Source organism: Elephas maximus, chromosome 1 (assembly GCF_024166365.1).
Source record: "Elephas maximus indicus isolate mEleMax1 chromosome 1, mEleMax1 primary haplotype, whole genome shotgun sequence".
Lineage (NCBI taxonomy): Eukaryota > Metazoa > Chordata > Mammalia > Proboscidea > Elephantidae > Elephas > Elephas maximus.
The window spans coordinates 19,459,008-19,483,662 of NC_064819.1; the positions used below are offsets into that span (position 1 = coordinate 19,459,008).

Sequence of the window (24,655 nt, forward strand, 5' to 3'; positions counted from 1 at the left end):
AGATAGCCATTAATATGTTGATCTCTTGAATCACACTCCCATCTGGACCACTTTTCCTCTAAGCTTGCTCTACAGCTGTTAGTTTGGGATTATCTATACAGTCATTCTGAGTATTCTCTTCTTTCCTGTAGTCCATATCTTCATCCTTCTTGATTTATCAAGAAGCACTTGAGTACTTTTGTTAGTAGCTACCTGAAAATGAGAATTTTGTGAGTCTTGTCTAAAAATGTTTCTATTCTGTCCTTGTATTTGTTTGGTAGTTTGGCTGGGTATAGAATTTTTAGGTTGGAAATAATTATTCTTAAGAAAGTTAAAAACCTTGTTTTTCTAGTTGCCAGTTCTGATTACTAATCTTTTCTAATTTCTTTTCAAAAGATCTCTTCTCCAATTTCTGTTTTTTTTTTTTTTTCTGGAATTTCGGAACTGTATTTTTTTTTTTTTCCTTTTTTGGTCTTTTTTGGTCTACTTTCTGCGAGATAGTCTTAGTTAATCTTCCATATCTTCTATTGACTTATTCAGTTCTCCTAGGATATATTTAATTTTTAAGACTTCCTTTTTGTTCTCTGAATGTTTATAAATATAAACCCATTCTTTTTTGCATGGATGCAATATTAGATCTATGGATCTTAACCTTGACTGCACAGTTAGATAACAGAGGGGGCTTTACAGAATCCTCACAGGTAGGTTGTATCCCAGAGCGATTGAATAGAGTTGGAACCCAGGCATTAATATTTTTAAAAACTTCCTGGGTGATATCCATGCACAGCCAAGATTGAGAACCACTGTGTTAGAGGGTTTCTTTGGCTATCTGGTAATCTGCTTGTGATTACAAATTAGGGACTAAAACCACCTTAGAAGCTCTGAGCACTTATTGCTTGTGAGCTTCAATGAATGCTGGACCATTTTTTGAGGACAACCAGAGTCAGGCTCTTTGGAGTCTTTTTGGCTGGTATGACTCTACAGAGAAGACTCTCCAATTTCTCACCTAGGGACTGGCTGAGAGCTAAATGCTGGCATTCAGTACAACATTCAGTATGTGTACAACTTAATCCCCTGCCTTCCACTGTTCAGGTGACCTACATTCAGAGATGTTTTGTTTTACTCATGAAAATAAACCTTTAGTCATGTATTTATGTGTAGAGAGAGCAGTCCTCAAATGACATGAAATTGAGATCTAGCTGCTTCTTAATTGTTCTTTATACTTTTATCCCTACTTCAGGCTTAACTGGTAGAAATCCTTGAGCCCTTTGAGTGTTGTGATATAAATTGGATAACTCTTGGGTTTTCTTAGATAGCCTTAGATATGGCTTAGAGATGATTTCTATTTTGGGTCTGCTTAGTCAGTTTTTTTTTTTTTAGTCAGTTACCATTCTTTCAGCTATTTTTCCAGCTCCCTAAATTTTGTTGCTCTTATTTTCTTTCTTGTTCTCTCTATTCTTGTGGTAGGTAAATGCATTTTTCTCTTGCTTTTTTAATTGTGGTAAAATACATAACACAAGATGTACTATTTTAATCATTTTTGAGTGAACTGTTCAGTGGCATTAAGTACATTCACAATGTTGTATAATCATCACTACTATCTATTTGCAGATATTTTTTATCATCCCAAACAAACTCTATACTGTTAAACAATAACTCCCCATTAGCTCCTTTTCCCAGCCCCTGGTACACTCTATTCTATTTTCTGTCTCTAAGAATTTGCCTATTCTAGATATATAAGTGGAATCATACTACATTTGTCCTTTGGCATCTGGCTTATTTCACTTAGCATAATGTCTTTAAGGTTCATCCATGTTGTAGCATATATCAGAACTTCATTCCTTTTTATGGATGAATAATATTCCATTTTATGTAAATGTAAATAGCACATTTTTTTTATCTGTTCCTCTGTTGATGAACACTTAGGTTATTTCCACCTTTTAGCTATTATAAACGATGCTGCTATGAATGTTGGTGTACAAGTAGCTATTTGAGTCCCTGCTTTTAATTCTTTTGGGTATATACCTGAGAGTGGAAATGCTGGGTCATAAGGTAATTCTATTTTTTTAATTTTTTGAGGATCCACCAAACTGTTTTCCACAGTGGTGGCGTCATTTGCCCACTAGCAACACACGAGGGTTCCAGTTTCTCCATATTCTCACCAATATTTATTTTCTGGTTTTTGTTTGTTTGACAGCCATCCTGGTAGGTGTGAAGTGATAATCTCATTGTGTGTGTGTGTCTTTTTCATGGTTCTCTGACTATGTATTTCCAGTGAAACATTTTCACATTGGTTCATACAGAAACAAGATTTCGTAGGTACATATTACAAAATAAATGTGACGTTAACTTATTCTACTGTATGTGATGTCACTTTGACACCGTAAGATCCACTTCCCCATCATCTATTCATCTAATGATTTTAACAATTGAATCTGTAATTTCATTAGGAATGAAAATAATTTCTAATTCTGGCATTCCTTCTATATTTATTGACTTGCGTTCTTATGTAAAATATAGCTTGTCCTCATCAACTGGGGCTATTTAGCTGCTGTAATAGAATGCTTAATCCTTTGTCTTTAAGTATATATTTGGTTGATTTATTAGCTCCCTCAAATGGGGACAAGTTTCTAACTTTTTTGGTATCAATATAGACGCATAGATTTTTATAAATACAATGAATCCCAATCAACTGACATAATTTACCTTTTTGATGATTATATTATCCCAACTTTGTCCATTAAGAGCTCTGGGTAATGCCTCTAAAAAATAACTCTCTAGTTTTAGTGGAGTTTTGAGAGGGAGCAAAATTAGATGTGTGTCCAGGTCATTTTTATGAAGAAGCCAGGTGGCATTTCAGAAAAATCCTGTGCTATACAAAATCATGCACAAAAAATAACAGGAATAAAGGGGGGCAGTGGTGGTTCAGCGATAGTATTCATGGCCTGCATACAGGAGACTCGGGTTCAGTTCCTGGCCAGTGCACCTGATGTGTGGCCACCAGCCATCTGACGGTGTTGGCTGACATGTTGCTATGATGCTGAACAGGTTTCAGTGGCGCTTCCAGACTAAGACAGACTAGGCAGAGAGGCCTGACAATCAGCTTCCAAAAATGAGCCAGTGAAAACTCTATGGAGCATAACAACCCAATCCACAACCGATTATGGATTGGCGTAAGACTGGGCAGCATTTCATTCTTTTGTGCACAGGGTCACCATGAGTCAGGGGCCATCTTGATGTCAGCTAACTACTGCTGTACTTACCTTGTGCAGCCCCACCTAGTGACTCTTGAATTGAGTTTTCAGGAAGGGCAAGAAAAGGCCAGATTATATTTCTAATGACTATATACTAAAGTACTGGTTAGTTAAGGCTGAAATGTCTTTTAGGATAAGACTTTTTATATATCGTATAGAACTGTGTCTTTGCATTTGGTCATTATCGCTACACACACACAAGTGCTTACTCAATGTTCTTTATTATTGATAAAGACTTTGCTTGTGTACTTAAAAAATTAACTTTTTATTTACCGGCCATCTTTAGAGTATCTCCTAGGTTACGTAATAGCCCGTGAGATTTTAACCGTTGTGTCTTCTGTTGATTGACTCTTTAATTATAATTATGTAATTGATCTATAGTATTTAGCTGTGCAAGACCATACCTTTTTCCAGTTACTCAAGTTCACTGCAGTAATTGAAGTGACTTGTTCACAGTTCATTGAACACTTTGGCAAAAACTTGGTGTAAAGAAATAATTTATTTTCTCCTTGAGTCTTCATAGTCTTGTGTTTACTTCATTCTGTCTCCATCCTGAACATCAAACTAGTGTTCCCCTTTCTCCGTGCCCTCATATCTTGTCCATATCTCCGTTGTATCCATTATTATATATAATTTTACATGTGTGCATGTTTCTCCCCACTAGACAAAAAGCCCATTGATGGCAGAAGGTTTATCTTAGACTCATGCTAAGTCTTTAATAACTTATTGACTGGGACCTTCTGTTGGGTACATGTAGCATGCAACATAGTATTAGAATCTTTTTTTTTTTTCCCCCTAAACAAGTAATTCTTAATTATTTTAGAAGCTGGATAAGAAATCATCTCCGTCTACAGGAAGCCTAGAGTCTGGAAGTGAGTCAAAAGAAAAATTATTGAAAGGAGAAAGCGCACTGCAGCGAGTCCAGTGTATCCCTGGCAATGCCAGCTGTTGTGATTGTGGTCTGGCAGACCCACGGTGGGCCAGCATCAACCTGGGCATCACCCTGTGCATTGAGTGCTCCGGGATTCACCGGTGGGTAGTCCTGCCCAGGGTGAGAGACTTCTTCTGGGCAAACACACATTATGAATTGTGTCCCATTGGTTTGAGGGCCTTCTCCACTTTGTTTATTGAACTGCCAGTTTCTCTTTTTGCACCTTTCATAAGGTGGATAAAGTTCTGGTTTGAAAAGTGCTTTTGAGGACTTTGCTACACCATTTGTTATTAACGAGAAGACCTATTCCTATTTGTATCTGTGTTGAGGGCCATCTTGGAGATGTCACAATGAAAGATAAGAAGAATTTGTATGAACATGCAAATAGAGCAGAGACGTGATGTTTTTCTTATACTAATGTGGTCTTCTTTTTTCCACCTAGGAGTCTTGGGGTTCATTTTTCAAAAGTACGATCTTTAACTTTAGATACCTGGGAACCTGAACTTTTAAAGGTACAAATTTATGAGTTTCTCATTTTAACAGTGAGCTAACTTGTGTTGCAGAGCACATCTGAGGCTATTTTGGCCAATCTGGTGTTTTCATAATGGGTTTTTTAAATTGCAATGTGTGTGTAGCATTCCCAACTGTAACTCAGTTCACTCTCTAAGGAAATCAAATTTCATACATTTTTTTTGTTTTCGCAAAAAATATCCTAGCTTCTGTGACTCAGTGTTAATCTTTTAGAATTATATAGATTCTTGTTAAAAATATGTGATATATTGCTGTAGAAAGCTCCATAATGGATTGGTTTAGCACAAGGGACCATTGGTTTATTTTAGCATAGGACCATTTGCAAAGATTTGTCAGGGTAGGGGTCATCAAACCGAGACATCCTTTTAGATTAGAAAAATTGGTTGAGACTCATCTGTCTGGTACTTCAAAAATATGACTGAAACTTAAAAAAAACCTTTGAAATACTTAAATGTAAATTATAAAGAAAAAATAATTTACTTTAGTTCTTAGTTGTTTAAAACTCGCCTCTCTGGCCTTAGGTGCTTTCTTGAATTAAGTCACCAGGCTTTGTGAGTAATATGCAGAATTGTGCTAGTCGTAGTGGGGATAGGAAACCAGTACAAGATGGATTCCATACGCGGAAGGAGCTTAAAGTAAAAACTAAAAACCAAACCTGTTGCTGTTGAGTCGATTCCGACTCCAATAGACCCTAAAGTCAAGCTAGGGGAAATAATGTAAATAGGAATAAAGAAGTGAGATAAGAGGTGTGAGCCCTTGATATTTTAATTTAAATTTTAGATTAAGAGATGCTGGTATAGAGGGTACTTAGCAAAAGATGGAAGTAGTCTGGGTCAAGCCTTGAAGGGTTAAATTTCTAGGGGAAAGTGAAACTATCCTTCAGGTAGGTTACATAGCTTCACATAAGTAAAACTTAATTGCACAGGAAGAAATGGAAGGCAGAATGGTCTTCTGGAGGTCCCAGAGTGCCACAGTGCCGAGCTTAGGTTTGATTTGATATTTCTTTATTCTAAAACTTTAGGGAGAAAATAGGGAACTCTTTTTCTTTGGGCAGTTAGTTAAGTGTAGGAAAAGAGGAGTAATTGGAGGCAATTGAGGTGAGATTTGCAAACCTTTCATTATTTTAATTAGAACACATTTAACAAAGAAAAGCTTTAAAATAACAGGTATTGCAAAAGGATAAAAAACCCAAAAAACAGTAACCGCCTATATGATTCTACCCCAGATATAACTGTTGTTAATATTTTCCCAAATATTCTTCCAGATCTTTATTCTGTTCCTTTATAATTTCTTTAAAAGTTAAAAAAAATTATAAATCAGTAATATGCATGACTAAAATTTTGGAAAATAGGTAAAAACTCTCGTAATCTTTTCTTCTTAATAAAATTTGTTTTTGGTGAAATTCACTAATATTTTTATAAGAATAGTTTGTGTATTTGTAATCATAGTATTCATGTGGATTTATTTATCATATAGTATAAAATATGTACCTAACTCTTGATGTTTTTTCCAAATTCTTAACTAGCTTTCCCAGCATCAATTATTGAACAGTGCTTTCCCATCATCTTGTTCTTTCTTTTTTCCCTCCGTTAAATTCTTGTAAACAGGGTTGATTTTTGTGGTATCATTTCTCATCCAATGGTAAATCTCTTATCTCATAGTACCAGTGCAGGGTTTTTTTTTTTTTTTTTTAAAGGCTATTATATAATAATTAGAATATTTACTTTTTAAAAATGAAAAATATGCTATAGAAAACTGAAGGTAATAATTCCTCAAAGAAGAAAATAGCACACTTAAAATTTACAAGAGGTACCTGGGCTATGGAAAGGGGCAAGGGAGAGAGAGAGAGAGAGAGGAAGTGGGAAAGGAAGAGGGAGGAGGAGAAGGCCAGAAAGGGGGCAGGGGAGGAGAAGATGGAGGAGGAGAGAGAGAGAATAAAAACAAGAAAAGGAGACCCTGCAGAGAAGAGGGATGTGGTCAAAGTAGGGGGATCATGAAAGGGGTCCTGACTAAGGACAAGGGGAGAAAGGAAACCATTGTCTCCTGTCTGTCTAATGTATACTCTCAGAGAATGCCCTCCCCAGACTTGGCCCCTTTCTTGGATCAGACAGCATTTTTATCCTCTTGCTGTCCACTGACTCATATGTCCCAACCACTTAACCTCTGTTCTCTGCAGCTCCCAGTGAGGTCAGCCCAGTGTGCACCAGTGTTTCCTTTATCCACTAGGATTTGTCAGGGAAGTGGTTTGAATGATCCGCAGAGGCTACAAATATAACTTATTACTGAGGTTAGGGGAGTTTGAACTGAATTGAAGAGGTGCATGGCGAGATGGAAAGGAAAACTAGAGTTTAAAATTTTGGAACATTTAAATAGGAATTGGTTGTTATTTGGAGATAGAACCTAAGAAGAAAGAAGCATCCAAGATTAGTTTCAACAAGTGGTGAATTGGATAGATTTGAATATTTGTAGGAACTGGAAGACAGTGAGGAGAAAACTGTGAAAGAATGCACATCTAATTTTTAACTTCCTGTCCTAAGACTAGTGAAGGCCAGTATTCACTGCACCTTCATTTATAGCTAATACTTTATTGTCATGATTCTTGCCCTGCAGTGGACATATAGATGGAAAGAAGGAATAGCTGAGAGTGGAAACCCTTTCTTATAGGGGAGGTAATATGGTGGCACAGTAGTTAAGCGCTCAGCTGCTAACTGAAATGTAAGCGGTTCGAACCTACCAGCTGTTCCACAGGAGAGAGATGTGGCAGTCTGTTTCTGTAAGGATTACAGCCTTGGAAACCCTGTGAGGCATTTCTGCTGTGTCCTATAGGGTGGCTATGAGTCGGAATGGACTCAATGGCAACAGGTTTAGTCTTATAGGGGAGGTAGTCTGGCGTAGCATACCAAAACGATAATTTTGCTCTCAGTCCGTACCTCATTTTGTTTTAATTTTAAATTTCTTTGTGAAATTAGAAGTTGCATAATATGCATGAAGAATTAGTTAGCTGTACTTGTTTCGAGGATTAAGAACTTTTAGGATGTTTTTAGAAATGTATGGCTCATTTTTCTATTTTTCTGCCAAACAGCTTATGTGTGAATTGGGGAACGATGTTATAAACCGAGTTTATGAAGCTAAAGTGGAAAAAATGGGAATAAAGAAACCACAACCAGGACAAAGGTACTATCTCAGTTGTCTTAATGTGTTACCTTTCTTTTTCTAATCAGGAATGTAGCTATGATTTTATATCATTATAATTGATACATTGAGATGGAAGAGTGAGTATCTAGAAATGATCATTTCTGCTTCTATTCAAATGTGGATAACTCTTTCTTCGTATATTAATTAGTTATGTTTTATTGTACAGATCATTAATTATAGTCTCCAGAGGAGAGAAAATCTTAAAAATTAAGGCTCTACATAGACATGTAAATACTCTTAGCAATTAAAGTGGAACGAAGTTCTGTTAGAAGCAGGTAGCAGGCCTTTAAAAAGAGATAATCTGTTCATTAATGTCTCCCAAGGATCAAGTCTCTGCTACGTACAATGAATAATTTTACATTGTTTGACTTAGTTCAGCAAATATTTGTTAGTCGCGTACTTCGTTCATGGCATTATGATGTTGAAGAATCAAAGAAAAAAAGGGTAGCTTCTGGTCGAGAGTACTTGATTTACTGCATTTGAAATGGTGCTTACAAATATATGTATACAGTAAGTCCCTGGGTCCTGAATGTCCAACTTCCGGACAGCTCATACTTGCGCTTTAATATTAGTAAATTTGTCCTCACTTTGATGCAACTGAACCAACCCGCACTGGCAACAGATTCTTCGTCACGGTCACCTTCACTTGCTGCATGTGCTGCTTTTACGCCCTAGTCAGGCTAAGAACATAATGCACCTGCTCTGACTTCCTCCAAATCTGACTTAAAGACTTAAGTGCACACTTAGGAATGGCTCTCACTCGTTTTGTGTCTATATATATGTGTATGTGTGTGTTTATACACACACACATACCAACTCTTAGCAATCCTATAGGACAGAGTAGAAGATGTAAACACACACTTAGGAACGGATTTAGTTCATTATATATATATATATATATATACGTCTATACCAACTCAGTGATCCTATGGGACAGAGTAGAAGATTTAAACACACACTTAGGAAAAGATTTCATTAATTTTTAAAATATAATATACATATATACCATCTCATATTGATCCTATAGTACAGAATTTAACTGCCCCATGGGGTTTCCAAGGCTATAAATCTTTACAGAAGCAGACTGCCACATCTTTCTCCTGAGGAGTGGCTGGTTGGTTCTAATTGCTGACATTTTGGTTAGCAGCTGAGCACTTAACCACTGTGCCACCAAACCAAAACCATATGTATCTATATATATATAAAGGAAGTGGGTAAAAGTCAGTGCCTTCAAGGTACATACTTATATTTTGTTGATTTTAGCCTTTATGACTATTTATGACTATTTAGTTTTGTTTACCATAGCCTGTGTCGGGATTTTATGTTTGACTGAATCTTTCTGTAGAAACAATACCGTTTTAAAGTTACTGCTATCTAAGGCAATATCAGTTGAATCAGATTCTTATTTATTTGCTAAAGAATGGCTGTTTGAGTTATTTCAAGAGCTTGAAATACGCTTCCATTTTAGCCAAAGATCTAAGCATTTTAAAAAGATACAAATAAGAAAACATATAGAACATATTTGACATTTTATGATTATATCGTAAATGAAAAGTTCAGAATGTTGTCTTATGAAAAATGATGGCTATTAATAATGGTATTTTAGTATATGACATTTTGTCTTTGAGTAAAAATGAAAGTAAATTTCTAGGAATTTTTATAGTCTTTGTGGCAATGTTTTTCATTCTGTAAAAAGCATGAAGGGGTATGTATATAAAAGAATGAGCACAGGAAATAAGAGAATAAAAAGGTACCAGGTTAATCCTTGTGATTTTTCAATTATGTTGTTATTTGTATTTCCTTTGAACGTGAAATAATAGTTGATTAAATATTTGGAAGCAAAACATGTTGCATAATACCACAAATTCAGTTTTAACTAATATTACCTTTAGTGACTTTGAAAAAATTCAGCATAGCATGGTTCTTTTCCATCTTAGTCATGCTGATGGATTAAGCAGTATATCATGACCTTTTTGTGTGTACCAGACAGGAGAAAGAGGCATATATCAGAGCAAAATATGTGGAGAGGAAATTTGTGGATAAATACGCTATATCAGCATCACCTCCTGAGCAGGAAGAGAAGACTGTCTCCAAAAGTTGTGAAGAAAAGAGACTGAGCATTTCTAAACCTGGGCCAGGTGACCAAGTCAGAGTAGCTGCCCAGAGTTCAGGTAGTACAGCTTACTTATTGTGTATATAAATATTTTCTTAAGTCGAAAATCTCTTTTATGTTCTCTGGATTGATAGCCAGTTTAGGTTTTTTCTTTAATGCTAAAAATCTGTTTCCTTCTGTATATTTTAAGGAAATACTGGATTTCTATGTCTTCAGAAAAGTTAAGTTTAACTAGTGCCACGCTAATTGACGTGTGTATTCTAAGGAATAATACTGCTTAAAATGCAAGGGGAGATGGGAAGTGTAAATCTACCATGCCAAAGACCCCAAAGTATCTGATTAACTACCTATTTTCCTTCCTAGTTTTTCCTCTTAAATTTTCCCAATAACGATTTCTCCTGCCCTTTTCCCTTCTTACTGCCTGCTCTGTGCTTTGCTAACTTGCATGTCCCCAGTGGTTGCTGTTAATAGCGACGAGGCCAGGCGGGAGTCTCTGTTCTGTCCTGATGAGCTAGATTCACTCTTCTCCTACTTTGATACTTCTTCAAAACTGCGTAGTAGTAAGTACTACTCTTATGGAGCATTGCGAGTCTGTGCCAGTGGTCATTGTGCGGTGTGGCCATTTCTCTAGATGTTACTCATTGTCTCAGAGTTACATCCTTACAGTCATACAGTAAATTAAGCTTATTACCACCCCTGACGTATTATGAGGTAACGAGATGTGTTATACCTCTGAAAGTGTTTATTTCCAGGCTTTGCGATGATTCATATCTTGATAAGCAAAGTGTTCAAAAGGATTAAAATTGTATTAAATGTATGCTACTGGTGGTGGCCAAGCTTACATTGATTTATAAGAGCTCATTTTAAAACCTTGTTGTTTGTGGGATGTTATTTTCTAAATGATTTGAACTTTAATCACTAGCTGATTTTTTCTTTAAAACAGTCAGAAGTAATGACAGTGGAATCCAACAAAGCTCTGATGATGGAAGAGAGTCTTTACCCTCCATGGTGTCAGCCAATAGTTTGTATGAGCCTGGTGAGTTTGGGTGAAATTCAGTGTTAACTGATAGTGTTTGCTGAAAAATACATGTATAAATGCCTGATCTTGATGAAATAGTTTCTAAAGGGAGTGGTTAGTCTTTCGGAAGATATTAAAGGAGGAGTAATACTGTTAAGGAAACCCTGGTGGCGTAGTGGCTAAGTGTTATGGCTGCTAACCAAAGGGTCGGCAGTTTGAATCCGCCAGGTACTCCTTGGAAACTCTGTGGGGCAGTTCTACTCTGTGCTGTAGGGTCACTATGAGTCGGAATTGACTTGACAGCACTGGGTTTGGTTTAGGTTTTTTAATACTGTTAAATGAGAAAGCCAGTACTTCTGTTCATATTTGGAAGTTCTTTTTCTAGTTGTCCGTTCTTCCAAGCTTAATGATATGTGCTACAAGTGCCCTGCCAATAGCTGAGGATAATTTCCATTCCACATGAAATTATCATCCTTCTTATTCTATTGGAAACCCTGGTGGCGTAGTGGTTAAGTGCTGCGGCTGCTAACCAAAGGGTTGGTCAGTTCTAATCCACCAGGTGCTCCTTGGAAACCCTATGGTGCAGTTCTACCCTGTCCCATAGGGTCACTATTTTATCTTGTGGTTATCTTTTCTTACCAGGAGAAAGAAAGCAACCACTCCCTCCCTGTTAGGTTTTTCTTCTGACCCATGCTTCATTCCTGTAGTCTTTCAGTGATTTCAGTGATTGTGGTCTCAAAGAACACTCAGGGTAGTGTTCAAATTACTTGAACTGCTTATATTGCAATTTGTGATGGTATCAGACCATCCTGAGGAAGAAGTGAGGTTTGGTATAGTTTTAAGCTCAGGCTTATAGGAATATATACAATTTTAAATTAATACAGAGTAATTAACCTGCCCATTGAATACTGGCAAAACCCCGAAGGCCTGGTATACCAGTTAATGTCTTTATATAAGAGATTAAAGGTTGGGGAATGGTTGTTGTTGTTAGTTGTCATTGAATCGATTTTGATTCTTCGCAATCCCATGTGTGCAGAGCAGAACTGCTCCATAGGGTTTTCAAGGCTGAGACCTTTTGTAGGCAGATTGCCAGGCTTTTCTTCCGAGGCACCTCTGGGTGGGTTGGAACTGCCAGCCTTTTAGCTGGTAGTCAAGCGCTTAATTGTTTGTGCCACCCAGGGACCCATGGGGAATGATTGAATAGTCTGTGAGATATAAGATCACTGGGTGAAAAACTCCCATAAGCTCCTTATGATAAATTAGTGATTTCTTATGTTACAGCTTTCACGTAATGATACATTTAAGAGCTCATTTTTGACACTTCATACATACTTACTGTATTGGATCTATAGCTTTATGAGCAATATTCAAAGAGGAAAATAAAATGAAAACAAAGTTACAAATTAATATAATGGACTCCATCGCTTGCAACTGTTGTTGTCGTTAATTGCCATCCAGTCATTTCCGTTTCGTGGCAACCCTGTGTGTTACAGAGTAGAACTGCTCCATGGAGTTCTCAAGGCTGTGAGCTTTAGGGATCATCACCAGGCCTGTCTTCTGAAGCGCCCCTGGCTGGCTTTGGACTGCCAGCCTTTCCGCTAGTAGTTGAGCGCCTAACCATTTGCGCTACGCAGGAACTCCTATTCACTTGTAACTAGAATTTGCAAAAGGTTACGCAAATGCTGAGGGAATGTTGAACAAATGACTGGGTTAAAAGTCTTTTTTGGATGAGGCGAATGGTGAGGAAGAAAGTTGTGAGGGTTTTGATCTAATGTATTATAAACAAGGCATTAGTGAAAATATTTGCTTTGTTATGTACAAAAATTGGAATAGCATGAAGAACGGAAAGGTTGATGTTCAACACGTAGAAAAACATTCACCGTGCACTGAACAATTAGTATACAACTATGAATAAGACATGGTTCTTGCCTCAAGGAGTTGAATCTCGTGGAAAAGGCATATGTCAGTGGATAATTATAATACAAACTGGTGACTGCTAGGACAAGAGGTGGAGTTACAAACTTGAAGAGAAAGAGATGATGATTAATCTTGGTCTTAAAGAATGGGTATTTTCAAAAAAGGGGACATAGCTTTTTCCAGCATTGAAAATGGTACTTGAAAAGGCACGTGGCCCGCGTGCCATCCTAGGCTAACAGAGGCAGCTAAGTAAAGGGATGGAAAGATCAGATGTACTTTTTATTTTTATTTTTTTTAAGGTAACTAGATATTTGTGCGTGTGGTAGTAAGGAGAGAGGAACACATTCCAGTTAAACATTTCTCCATTCCTAAGCCGCATTTCTAGGGTCTGGATCCATGCTCTGCCACTCACCAGCTGTGTCACCACTTTTCTTCTCTGTGCATCAATGTCCTGGTCTATCAACTGGGGTTAATAATAGTACCTACTCCATAGTGTTGTTATGACAAAATGGGAGCTCATATATGAAAAGCACTTAGAACACTGCCTATACTATGTAAGTGTTAGCTTTGGTCATGGTAACAAAAGTATTTCTTACGGACCTACTTCTAAGCATTATTATCTTCTGCCAGCACATGGCTAATTTTGTGTGGTAGTTCACTGCCTGTGCTTGAGGCAAGAAGCTCATTTTTATTGGTGTATTTGTGCTTGCTTTTCAGAAGGAGAAAGGCAAGATTCTGCATTTCTTGATTCTAAACATCTTAATCCAGGACTTCAACTTTATAGGGCTTCGTATGAAAAAAATCTTCCTAAAATGGCCGAGGCTTTGGCTCACGGTGCAGATGTGAACTGGGCTAATTTGGAGGAAAACCAAGCAACACCACTTATTCAGGCCGTACTAGGGGTATGAATTTGTACATTGAGGTTTTCAGTGATAGTAAAATATTTTTTAAAAAATCATAATTCATTCGGAACATGGCTTTAGTAGTAGTGTTATTGTTATTTTGCTTTAAGAGGTGGAGCTGCAAAATAGAAGAAGACTCTGTGCAGTTAGTGGTGATTTCTGAGCATCACATTTGATTATTTAAGCTCAATTTTTTTTTTTTTTAATGGAAGAGAATTCTGATAATGAAAGTGATGTGTCTTGGTAGATCACAAACGACGAATTGAATTCCTGGTAGAAGTAGGGCTTGTGGGGTATTTTCTCTTTTTGGAGAATAAAATAGAAAGGCTATTTGAGTAAGTAAATAAAACCATTTTAAAAAAGAAATATATTGTTTTTTGTACATCATTATCTTTTTTTTTTTCTCGAAGGGTTCTTTGGTGACATGCGAGTTCCTCCTACAGAATGGTGCTAATGTGAACCAAAGAGATGTACAAGGGCGGGGACCACTGCACCATGCCACCGTCTTAGGGCACACGGGGTAAGCTATACTGCTCAAATATTTATGTAGCTTTTATTTGAAGAAATTACTTTAAATGTTTTGCTTTTTCTCAGGTTAAAGCCATTAGATAGAGTTTGGAAAGTGATGATGTCCTATGACTTATACTGTCATGATGGAATTTGAAATTTAAAAAAATTTCATTCAGAAAAAAAAACTTACTAGGTAGGAAAATTGCAAAGCTTACTTTGAACTTAACTTGCCATTTAAATGGGTCAGTTTTAGTACTGTGACCTCCTCTGTTACTAAGACTGCGGTGACATTGTCAGTCACTGTTTGTATGTGTTTATGCTTGTGGACATAAATTATTTACATGTGAGAATTCCGTAACTATGGAATTTTTAGGTTTTACATAGGGTAGGTAAAGTTTGTAATATTCTAACCTGGCTTTGTAGTTTGTTCTATTAACATTGTAGCTTCTGGAGCAATATTTAGACTCACAGAACAATAAAGCCATGAAAATGGACTCTGTATTATAAGGTATAGGTGAAGTAAAAATATTGGCCTTATTTGAAAAGCTTGTGTTACAGTTGATTGTTTTTTTAATACAGCATCAAGTTTGGTATGCTCTGTCTTGAGTTTCATTTATCTAAATGTATTTTCTGATTTCTCTTTGTTATCTTCTTTGACTCGCTGATGATTTAGGAGTGTGCTTAATTTCCACGTATTTGTGAATTTCTCAAAATTTAATCTGTTACTGATTTCTAATTCTATTCCTTTGTGGCTGGAGAACATGCTTTATATTATTTCCACTTTTTTTTTTAACTTACTGAAGTTTATTTTATGGCCTAGCAGATAGTCTGTCCCAGAGAATGTTCTCTGTGTACTTGAGAAGAATATTGGGTGGAGTCTTTTATAGATATCTAGTGGTTTATAGTGTTGTTCAAGTCTTCTATTTCCTTGTTGATCTTCTACCTAGCTCTGGCTATCATTGAAAATGGGGGTATTGAAGTCTTCAAGTGTTATTGTTTAATTGTCTATTTCTTCCTTCATTTCTGCTAGTTTTTGCTTTATGTATTTTGGTGCTTTGTTATTGGGTACATATATGTTTATAATAGTTACGTCTTCCTGATGAGTTGGCTTTTTTATCATTATAAAATCTCCTTTATCTTTAGTAACTTTTTTTTGTTTTAAAGTCTATTTTGTCTGATATTAGTATAGCTATTTAGCTTTCCTGTGGTAGCTCTTTACATGATACATCATTTTCCATCCTTTTACTTTCAATTTATTTGTGGCTTTGAATCTACAGTGTATCTCTTGCAGATAACATATAGTTGGATCATGTTTTTTCAATACAGTCTGATAACTTCTGCCTTTTGATTGGATTATTTAATCCATTCACATTTAATACTATTGATATAGTTGGATTTTTGTCTGTTCTTGCTTTCCATATTTTGGTATTTCTTGTGAGGTAGTCCTGTTAACAATGAATTTTTTCATTTTTTGTTTATCTGGGGTTTTTTTTAGTCCTGTTAACAATGAATTTTTTCATTTTTTGTTTATCTGGGTAAGTATTTTGCCTTCATTTTTGAATGATAGCTTTGCTGAATATAGGAATCTTGGTTGGTGTTCTTTTTTTCCTTTGAGCACTTTTAATATGTTATCCCGTTGCCTTCTGGCTTCCATTGTTTACTCTGAGAAGTTAGCTGTTAACCTTTTTTGGGATTCTTTTGTAGGTGACAAGTCGGTTTTCTCTTGCTTCTCTTAAGGTTTTTTCCATCCTTGACTGAGCATTTATACAGTGATTTGTCTGTTTGTGGAAAGGCTGGTGGCATAGTGGTTAAGTGCTACGGCTGCTTACCAAAAGTTTGACAGTTCGAATCCACCAGGTGCTCCTTGGAAACCCTGTGGAGCAGTTCTGCTCTGTCCAGTAGGGCTACTATGAGTCAGAATTGACTCAACAGCAGTGGGTTTTTTGGGTGTCTGTTTGTGGATCTCTTTGCGTTTATCCTACTTGGAGTTTGTTGAACTTCTTGAATATGTAGGTTATTGTCGAACTTCTTGAATGTGAAGATTGTTCCCTTTTCCTTTCTCTCACCCCCTCTCTTGGCACTCCTTTTATGTGTATTTTGGTGCATTTAATGATGTCTGAGTCTGTGTTCACTTTTTTTCATTCTTTTTTCTCTCTGTTCTGTGGCTTGCATAATCTCTACCTATTTTCAAGTTTGCTAATTCTTTTTTCTGCCAGTCGAAATCTACCGTTAAGTCCCTGTAATGAATTTTTTTTTCCAGTTATTGTACTTTTCAACTTCAGAATTTCCATTTGGTTCTTTTTTATAAAAATTACTATTCTTTGTTAATAGTCACTATTGGATGAGACATTGTCATCATACCATCTTTAATTAACCCCTGCTTTTAATTCTGTGAACATATTTATAATGGCTACTTTTAAAAAAAAATAATTTCTATTGTGCTTTAAGTGAAAGTTTACAAATCAAGTCAGTCTCTCACACAAAAACCCATATACACCTTGCTACACGCTCCCAGTTACTCTTCCCCTAATGAGACAGCCTGCTCTCTCCCTCCACTCTCTCTTTTCATGTCCTTTTCGCCAGCTTCTAACCCCCTCCACCCTCTCATCTCCCCTCCAGGCAGGAGATGCCAACATAGTCTCAAGTGTCCACCTGATCCAAGAAGCTCACTTCTCACCAGCATTCCTCTCCAACCCATTGTCCAGTCCAATCCACGTCTGAAGAGTTGGCTTTGGGAATGGTTCCTGTCCTGGGGCAACAGAAGGTCTGGGGACCATGACCACCGGGGTCCTTCCAGTCTCAGTCAGACCATATAATGGCTACTTTTATGTCTTTTCCTGTTAAATTCAACATTGGGCCATTCTCACAGACAGTTGTCTGCTTTTTTTCTGGTGTATGGGTCATACTCTTCTGTTTCTTTGAATGCTTGGTAATTTTGTTGTTGTTGTAAACCAGACATTTTAGATAATATACTGTAGCAACCTTGGGTACTGATCCCCCACCTCCTTCAGGACTTATTATTTGCTTATTTGTTTAATGACAAGATGGATTATTTTACTGAGGTCTCTTTTCCCTCCCACAATGTTAAGTCTCTCATGTTGTTCCTCAGGGAGGTACAGCTTTGCGTACACCCACAATCACTCTGGAATGACAGAGGTACTGATAATGTTTGCCTTCATTCTTTCCATGACCACACCAAGGTGTTAAGCTCCACTAATTGCCCTGTTGTTTAAAACAATGCCTGGTGCATGAATTTGGCTACAAAGGGATATAGTCAATACTGTTCTTCGGAATAGTTTCTGAGGTCAGTATTTGATATTTGTTCTGATCCCAGTAGGTCTCCTCCTAAGCTATCTTATTTTCTAGTTCTCTCCTGCAAACTAGCAGGCCTACAGTTTAGGCTGTATCCTTATTAGATCTATGAATCTCCTCCCAATACCCTTTACCACAAGCTCCACTATTTTTAAGAATGCTCTTAGGTTTAAACTTCTCTATCTCAGTTGCAAATTAACTTAGTTCTTTTGGGAAAAGATAAGAAGCTATTTGTTTTATGGCCTGTTTCTCCCTCCAGCCAAAATCTCTCAGCTGGGGCTCTGGAACTGGGGACAGGGACAATGCAAAGCTTCTCCCTGAGTGAGTCCCTTGCTCTAGGAGTTGAGCACTCAGTGGAGGGCTCAGTAGTACCCTGAGGTCCTCTCTTGGGAAGGGCTATTTCGGTATTCTCCGTGTGCCACGCCCAAGAGAGAGCCTCAGCTACATGAGTGTGGGTAGGGCAGAAGAAGGGAGCCCAGCCTCTTGACCACACTCACCTAGGACTTAACCTCAGCAGGGGGCAGATGGGGGCAGGTTGAGAAATGAAGAAGTCCTGCTTTGTCCTGGGGATAAAACTGGGAGCTAGGGAAAGAGGGAGCCCTGTGTTCTTGGTTGTAGGAGTTTGGAGTGGAGTTTTTGCCTTGCTTAGCTGAAGGGAGGAGGAGGAAGGGAGGGAGCGAGTCTTTGTCAAAGTTCCAGACTCTCACCTTTCTTACAAAATTTTCATAGATTTTTCTTCAATAGGTGTTTCTTTTTTTGCTGTTTGCCCTTAAGACCATTTCCAGAGGCTTTGTTTCTTTTTTTTCTTTTAATAATTTCTTTTGTGTGTTTTTGGTGAAAGTTTACATAATACATTAGGTTCTCATTTGACAATTTCTGTACAAAAATTGTTGTGACATTAGTCACATTTTTCATTCCCAATGTGTCAACATTGCCTGTAATTACGTTTTGGTGATTCCGTTTCCAATGCTCTGGTTTCCCTGCCCCCTTAACTTTTCATCTTTGCTTTAGGTGAGTTTTTGGTCTCATATAGCTGGTTTTTTAGTAGAGCACTGTACTTATGAGTACTATCCTTTATTTCGTGTGCTACTCTGTTATTTCACTAAAAGGTGACCTCATGGGATAGTTTCAGTTCAAGGTTTAAAGACTATCTCACAGCGCTAGTCTCAGGGAGTCCTCTAGTCTCAACTTGTACAGTAAGTCTAGACTTTTTACGAATTTGAGTTCTGTTCCATGTTTTTTCTCCTCTTCTGTCAGGGTCCATCTACTCTGGCCCTGATCAGAATGATCAGTAGTGAGAGCTAGGCACCATCTAGTTCTGGTCTTAGAGTAGATGAGGCTGTAGCTCGTGTAGGCTGTTACCCCTGTAGACTAGTTTCTTCTCTTACGGAGGCTCTAAATAGTTGTTTTTAAGAATAATTTTCTCCAGTTTCACTGGGAAGCAGGTCAGTGGAGCTCCTCATGCTGCCATGGATTGATCCCCAGCATCTTATATTTTTAATATAACTTTTTCTTTTCCTCTATTAATACAATCAATAACTTTCTCATAAAAAAACTTTTCTATACTTAAAACCGATGATATTTAATTCATCCTTTTTTTCATAAAGTAAACACTCCTAATTCTTCCTTTGGCACTTCAAAGACTCCATTTACATTTTTTTTTTCTTCTGTCCATTTTTGTCAATTTCTTTAAGTTGCTATGGTATTTGTGGAGTGTAGCGGGAGGATAACTTCCCTGTCTTTGCTCATGCATTGTCATTAATATGCTTTGACATGTAAAATTGCCTTGACTTCCCTGATTCCCAAATAATGACCTTGAGTGATGTTTTTTTTTCAGTTGTACTTTAGATGAAGGTTTACAGAATAAACTAACTTCTCACTAAACAATTAGTACACATTGTTTTGTGACATTGGTTACCAACCCATGACATGTCAACACTCTCCCCTCTCAATCTTGAGTTCCCTATTACCAGCTTTCCTGTCCCCTCCTGTCTTCTTGTCCTTGCTCCTGTGTTGGTGTGCCTGTTTAGTCTTGTTTTGTTTTACGGGTCTGTCTAGTCTTTGGCTAAAGGGTGAACCTCAGGACTTACTTCATTACTGAACCAAAATGGTGTCCAGAGACCATACTCTTGAGGTTTCACCAGTCTCTGTCAGGCCAGTAAGTCTGGTCTTTTTTTGTAAGGTAGAATTTTGTTCTACATTTTTCTCCAGCTCTGTCCAGTACCTTCTATTGTGATCCCTGGCAGAGCAGTCCATGGTGGTGGTAGCTGGGTACCATCTAGTTGTGCTGGACTCAGTCTGGTGGAGGCTGTGGTAGTCGTGGTCCATTAGTCTTTGGACTAATCTTTCCCTTGTGTCTTTGGTTTCCTTCATTCTCCCTTGCCCCAGATGGGGTAGGACCAGTGGAGTGTCTTAGATGGCTGCTCACAAACTTTCAAGACCCCAGACACCACTCACCAAAGTAGAGTGTAGAACATTTTCTTTATAAACTATGTTATGCCAATTGAGCCACATGTCCCCTGAGACCATGGTCCCCAGCCCTCAGCCTAGTAATTCTGTCCTTCAGGGAGTTTAGATGTGTCTCTGAACCTTGCATGACCTTGCCTTGGTCAAGTTGTGCTGCCTTCCCCAGTATTGTGTACTGCCTTACCCTTCACCAAAGTTACCATTCATCTATTGTCATTTGGAGCTCTGATTGCACAGTGGTTAAGAGTTTGGCTGCTAACCAAAAGCTTGGCGGTCTGAATCTACCAGCCACTCTTTGGAAACCTTATAGGGGCAGTTCTACTCTGCGCTATAGGGTCCTTGTGAGTCAAAATCAACTCAGTGGCAACAGGTTTGATTTTCGGTTATTGTCTATTTAGTGTTTGTCTCTCCACACCGTTTCTCTTCCTAGTAACCATCAAAGATTGTTTCTTTCTGTGTGTATACCTTTTCCTGAGTTCGTGTAATGGTGGTATCATATAGTATTTGTCCTTTTGCCCTCCAGATTCATCCGTGTTGTGAGATGTTTCACAGATTCATCATTGATCTTTATCATTGTATAATATTCCATTAAATGTAGGTATCCATAGTTTATCCATTCATCTGTTGATGGGCACCTAGGTTGTTTCCATCTTTTTGCTATTGTGAATAATGCTGCAGTGAACAAGGGTGTGCGTATGTCTATTTGTGTGATGGCTCTTTTTTCTCTAGGATATATTCCAAGGAGTGGGATTGCTGGGTCATGTGGTATTTCTGTTTCTAGCTTTTTAAGGAAACACCATATCATTTTCCAAATTGTTTGTATCATTTTGCATTCCTACCAGCAGTGCGTAAGAGTTCCAGTCTTCCCACGGTCTCTCTAACATTTGTTGTTTTCTGTTTTGTTGATTCATGCCAGTAATTTTGGGGTGAGATGGTATCTCATTGTAGTTTTTTTTTTCTTTGGTGGGAAAAAAAATTGCGCCTTTACTTTCCTTAACCCTAACTAAACTTTAGCATGCTGTTCAGTTTTTAAATGCTTTTTTTTTTTATTGTCCTTTGAGTGAACGTTTACAGTTCAAGTTAGTTTCTCACACAAAAATTTATACATGCGTTGTTTTGTGACCCTAGCTGTTCTCCCTGTAATGTGACAGCACACGCCTCCTTTCCACCCTGTAGTTCCCATGTCCATTCAGCCAGCTCCTGCCCCTTTCTGCCTTCTCATCTTGCCTCCAGATAAGAGCTGCCCACTTAGCCTCATGTTATCTACTTGAGCTAAGCAGCACACTCTTCCAAAGTATCATTTTATGTCTTATTGTCCAGTCTAATCTTTGTCTGAAGGGTTGCTTCGGGAATGGTTTTAGTTTTGGGGTAACAGTGAGTCCGGGGACCATGTCTTCTGGGGTCCCTCCAGTCTCAGTCAGACCATTAAGTCTGGTCTAGAATTTGAGTTCTACACCCCACTTTTCTCCTGCTCTGCCAGGGACTCTCTGTTGTGTTCCCTGTCAGGGTGGTCATTGGTGGTAGCTGGGCACCATCTAGTTCTTCTGGTCTCAGGCTGATGGACTGTCTGGTTTATGTGGTCCTTTCTGTCTCTTGGGCTCATGTTTCCCTTGTGTCTTTGGTGTTCTTCATTCTCCTTTGCTCCAGGTGAGTTGGGACCAATTAATACTTTTAAATGGCTGCTTGCTAGCTTTAAGATCCCAGATACCACTCACCAAAGTGGGATGCAGAACATTTTCTTAATAAACTTTGTTTATTAATAAACGTTGTTATGCCAGTTGGCGTAGATGTCCCCTGAAACCATGGTCCCCAGACCCCCGCCCCTGCTACGCTGTCCCTTGAAGTGTTTGGTTGTCTTCAGGGAACTTCGTAGCTTTTGGTTTAGCCCAGTTTTGCTGACTTCCCCTGTATTGTGTGTTGTTCTTCCCTTTACCTAAGGTAATTCTTGTCTACTGTCTAGTTAGTGAGTACCCCCTCCCTCCCTCTCCACTCTTGTAACCATCAAAGAATGTTTTCTTCTGTGTTTAAACTGTTTCTTGAGTTCTTATAATAGTGGTCTCATACAATATTTGTCCTTTTACAACTAATTTCACTCAGAATAATGCCTTCCAGATTCATCAGTGTTATGAGATACTGGTACTTTGTTGTTGGGTAGTATTTCATTGTGTGGATATACCATAATTTGTGTATCCATTCATCCACTGATGGGCACCTAGGTTGTTTCCATCTTTTTGTTATTGTGAACAGTGCTGCAGTGAACATGGGTATGCATATATCTATTCTTGTGAGGACTCTTATTTCTCTAGAATATATGCCAAGGAGTGGGATTGCTGGATCGTATGGTACTTCTATTTCTAGCTTTTTAAGAAAGCACCAAATGGATTTTCAAAGTGGTTGTACCATTTTGCATTCCCACCAACAGTGTATAAATGTTCCAGACTCCATACAACCTCTACAGCAGTTATTATTTTGTGTTTTTTGAGTTAATGCTAGCCTCGTTAGGATGAGATGGTATGACATTGTAGCTTTGATTTGCATTTCTCTAATGGCTAATGATCATGAGCATTTCCTCATGTATCTGTTAGCTGCCTGAATGTCTTCTTTGGTGAAGTTTCTGTTTATATGCTTTGCCATTTTTTAATTGGATTATTTGTCTTTTTGTTGTAGAGGTGTTGGATTTTCCTGTAGATTTTAGAGATGAGACCTTTGTCAGATTTGTCATAGCCAAAAATTCTTTCCCAGTCTGTAGGTTCTCTTATTACTCTTTTGGTGCAGTCTTTTGGTGAGCGTAAGTGTATAATTTTTAGAAGATCCCAGTTATCTAGTTTATCTGTGTTTGTGTATTGTTAGTTATGACTTGTATCCTGTTTACGCCTTGTATTAGGGCCTCTAGTGTTGACCCTATTTTTTCTTCTATGATTTTTGTAGGTTTTGGTTTTATATTGAGGTCTCTGATCCATTTTGAATTAGTTTTTGTGTATGGCATGATGTATGGGTCCTGTTTCATTTTGTTACGGATGGACATCCAATTTTACCATCACCATTTGTTAAAAAGACTGTCTTTCTCCTTGGAAACTCTATGGGGCAGTTCTGCTCTGGCCTGTAGGGTCGCTATGAGTCGGAATCAACTCGACGGCATTGGTTTTTTTTTTTTTTTGGTTTTTCCCCATTTGATGGACTTTGGGCCTTAATGATAGGTAACCGTAGGTGGATGGATTTACATCTGGGTTCTCAACCCTGTTCCATTGGTCAATGTGACTGTCGTATCAGCACCAGGCTGTTTTGACTACAGTGGCTGTATAGTAGGTTCTGAGGTCGGGTAGTACAAGTCCTCCTACTTTATTCTTCTTCTTTAGTGCTTTACTTGTCTGGGGCCTCTTCTCTTTCCATGTAAAGTTAATGATTAGTTTTTCCATCTTGTTAAAGAATGCTGTCTGTAGTTGAATCGGAATTGCATTGTATTTGTAGATTGCTTTGGGTAGAATTGAAATTTTCACAATGTTGAGTCTACTTATCCATGAGTGTGGTACTTTTTTCCATTTATGTAGATCTCTTGGTTTCTTGCGGTAATGTTTTGCAGTTTTGTTTGTATAGGTCTTTTACTTTCTTTGATGATTTTGAGGGTTGTTGTTATTTGCTGTTGAGTCAGTTCTGACTCATGAGAGGTCAGAAGAGATAATGTATATGAACGTATCTTGAGACTTGTAAAATACTACAGTCTGTGTTCAGTAAGTATTTGAAGAATGAATCAGATGTCTAATGAAAATGTTATTTCTTTAGGTAGTATTTTTGTTTTTATTTTATGATGAATGTTAATTTTTTTGTTTAAAAATGCTGTTTCCTTAAACAGGCAGGTATGTTTATTTCTAAAACGAGGTGCCAATCAACATGCCACTGATGAAGAAGGGAAAGACCCTTTGACTATAGCTGTGGAAGCAGCCAACGCTGATATAGTGACCTTGTAAGAATTTTTTTTCACTTAATGTTTCACATCCGATTTGGTGCTTGTTCAGGGTGTTAACTTGAAGTTTCATGCACATGGTGAACTTTAAAAGTAATCAGTTATTTACTTTGTGTTATGTTCTTCTCTACATACTCTAAAGGTATGAATTTATTTGGTTCTCACAGCGGCTTTATAAGGGAGGCATTGTTATTACCATCCTCATTTCATAAATGGGGAAGCTAATCCACAGGTGATTTGAGAAGTTTGTCTAAGATCACACAGCTAGTAATGGTGGAGCTGGGATTTAAACCAAGAAATCTGACTTCTAGGCTACTTCCTACTGTATGACCGGTAGAAAGAAAAAACCGGTGATTTCTCTGGAATGGATTTGTTATCTCTTAATTTAGTACCAGAGGGAGATTGGCAGAGTAACAGGTAGCACCTCCTCAAGAATTAGAGGATTTTAAGTCGGGAGGGCAGGGAGGGCAGCCGCACTGATGTTGACATTAGTAACCTTTGCAGTTGCATTGCCCTTGGGCCATGATATCTAGAAATTTGTTTGTGTTGATTTTTTCTCATGAATA

General features: G+C 37.8%; 1 protein-coding gene across 4 annotated transcripts in view; it reads left to right on the forward strand.

Annotated features, from left to right (window-relative positions):
- Nucleotides 1-24,655, forward strand: part of ACAP2 (ArfGAP with coiled-coil, ankyrin repeat and PH domains 2) — a 152,271-nt gene that overhangs the window by 114,641 nt on the left and 12,975 nt on the right. For all 4 annotated transcript variants that reach the window (XR_007516713.1, XM_049879864.1, XM_049879855.1 and 1 more), the window contains exons 14-21: nucleotides 4,057-4,265; nucleotides 4,607-4,676; nucleotides 7,778-7,869; nucleotides 9,877-10,061; nucleotides 10,947-11,039; nucleotides 13,656-13,840; nucleotides 14,251-14,360; nucleotides 23,979-24,089. Coding sequence is in view for 3 of the 4 variants with exons in the window: in XM_049879864.1 (XP_049735821.1) it covers nucleotides 4,057-4,265; nucleotides 4,607-4,676; nucleotides 7,778-7,869; nucleotides 9,877-10,061; nucleotides 10,947-11,039; nucleotides 13,656-13,840; nucleotides 14,251-14,360; nucleotides 23,979-24,089 (1,055 nt within the window). In the remaining variant the exon portion in view is untranslated. The remainder of the gene's footprint in view (nucleotides 1-4,056; nucleotides 4,266-4,606; nucleotides 4,677-7,777; nucleotides 7,870-9,876; nucleotides 10,062-10,946; nucleotides 11,040-13,655; nucleotides 13,841-14,250; nucleotides 14,361-23,978; nucleotides 24,090-24,655) is intronic.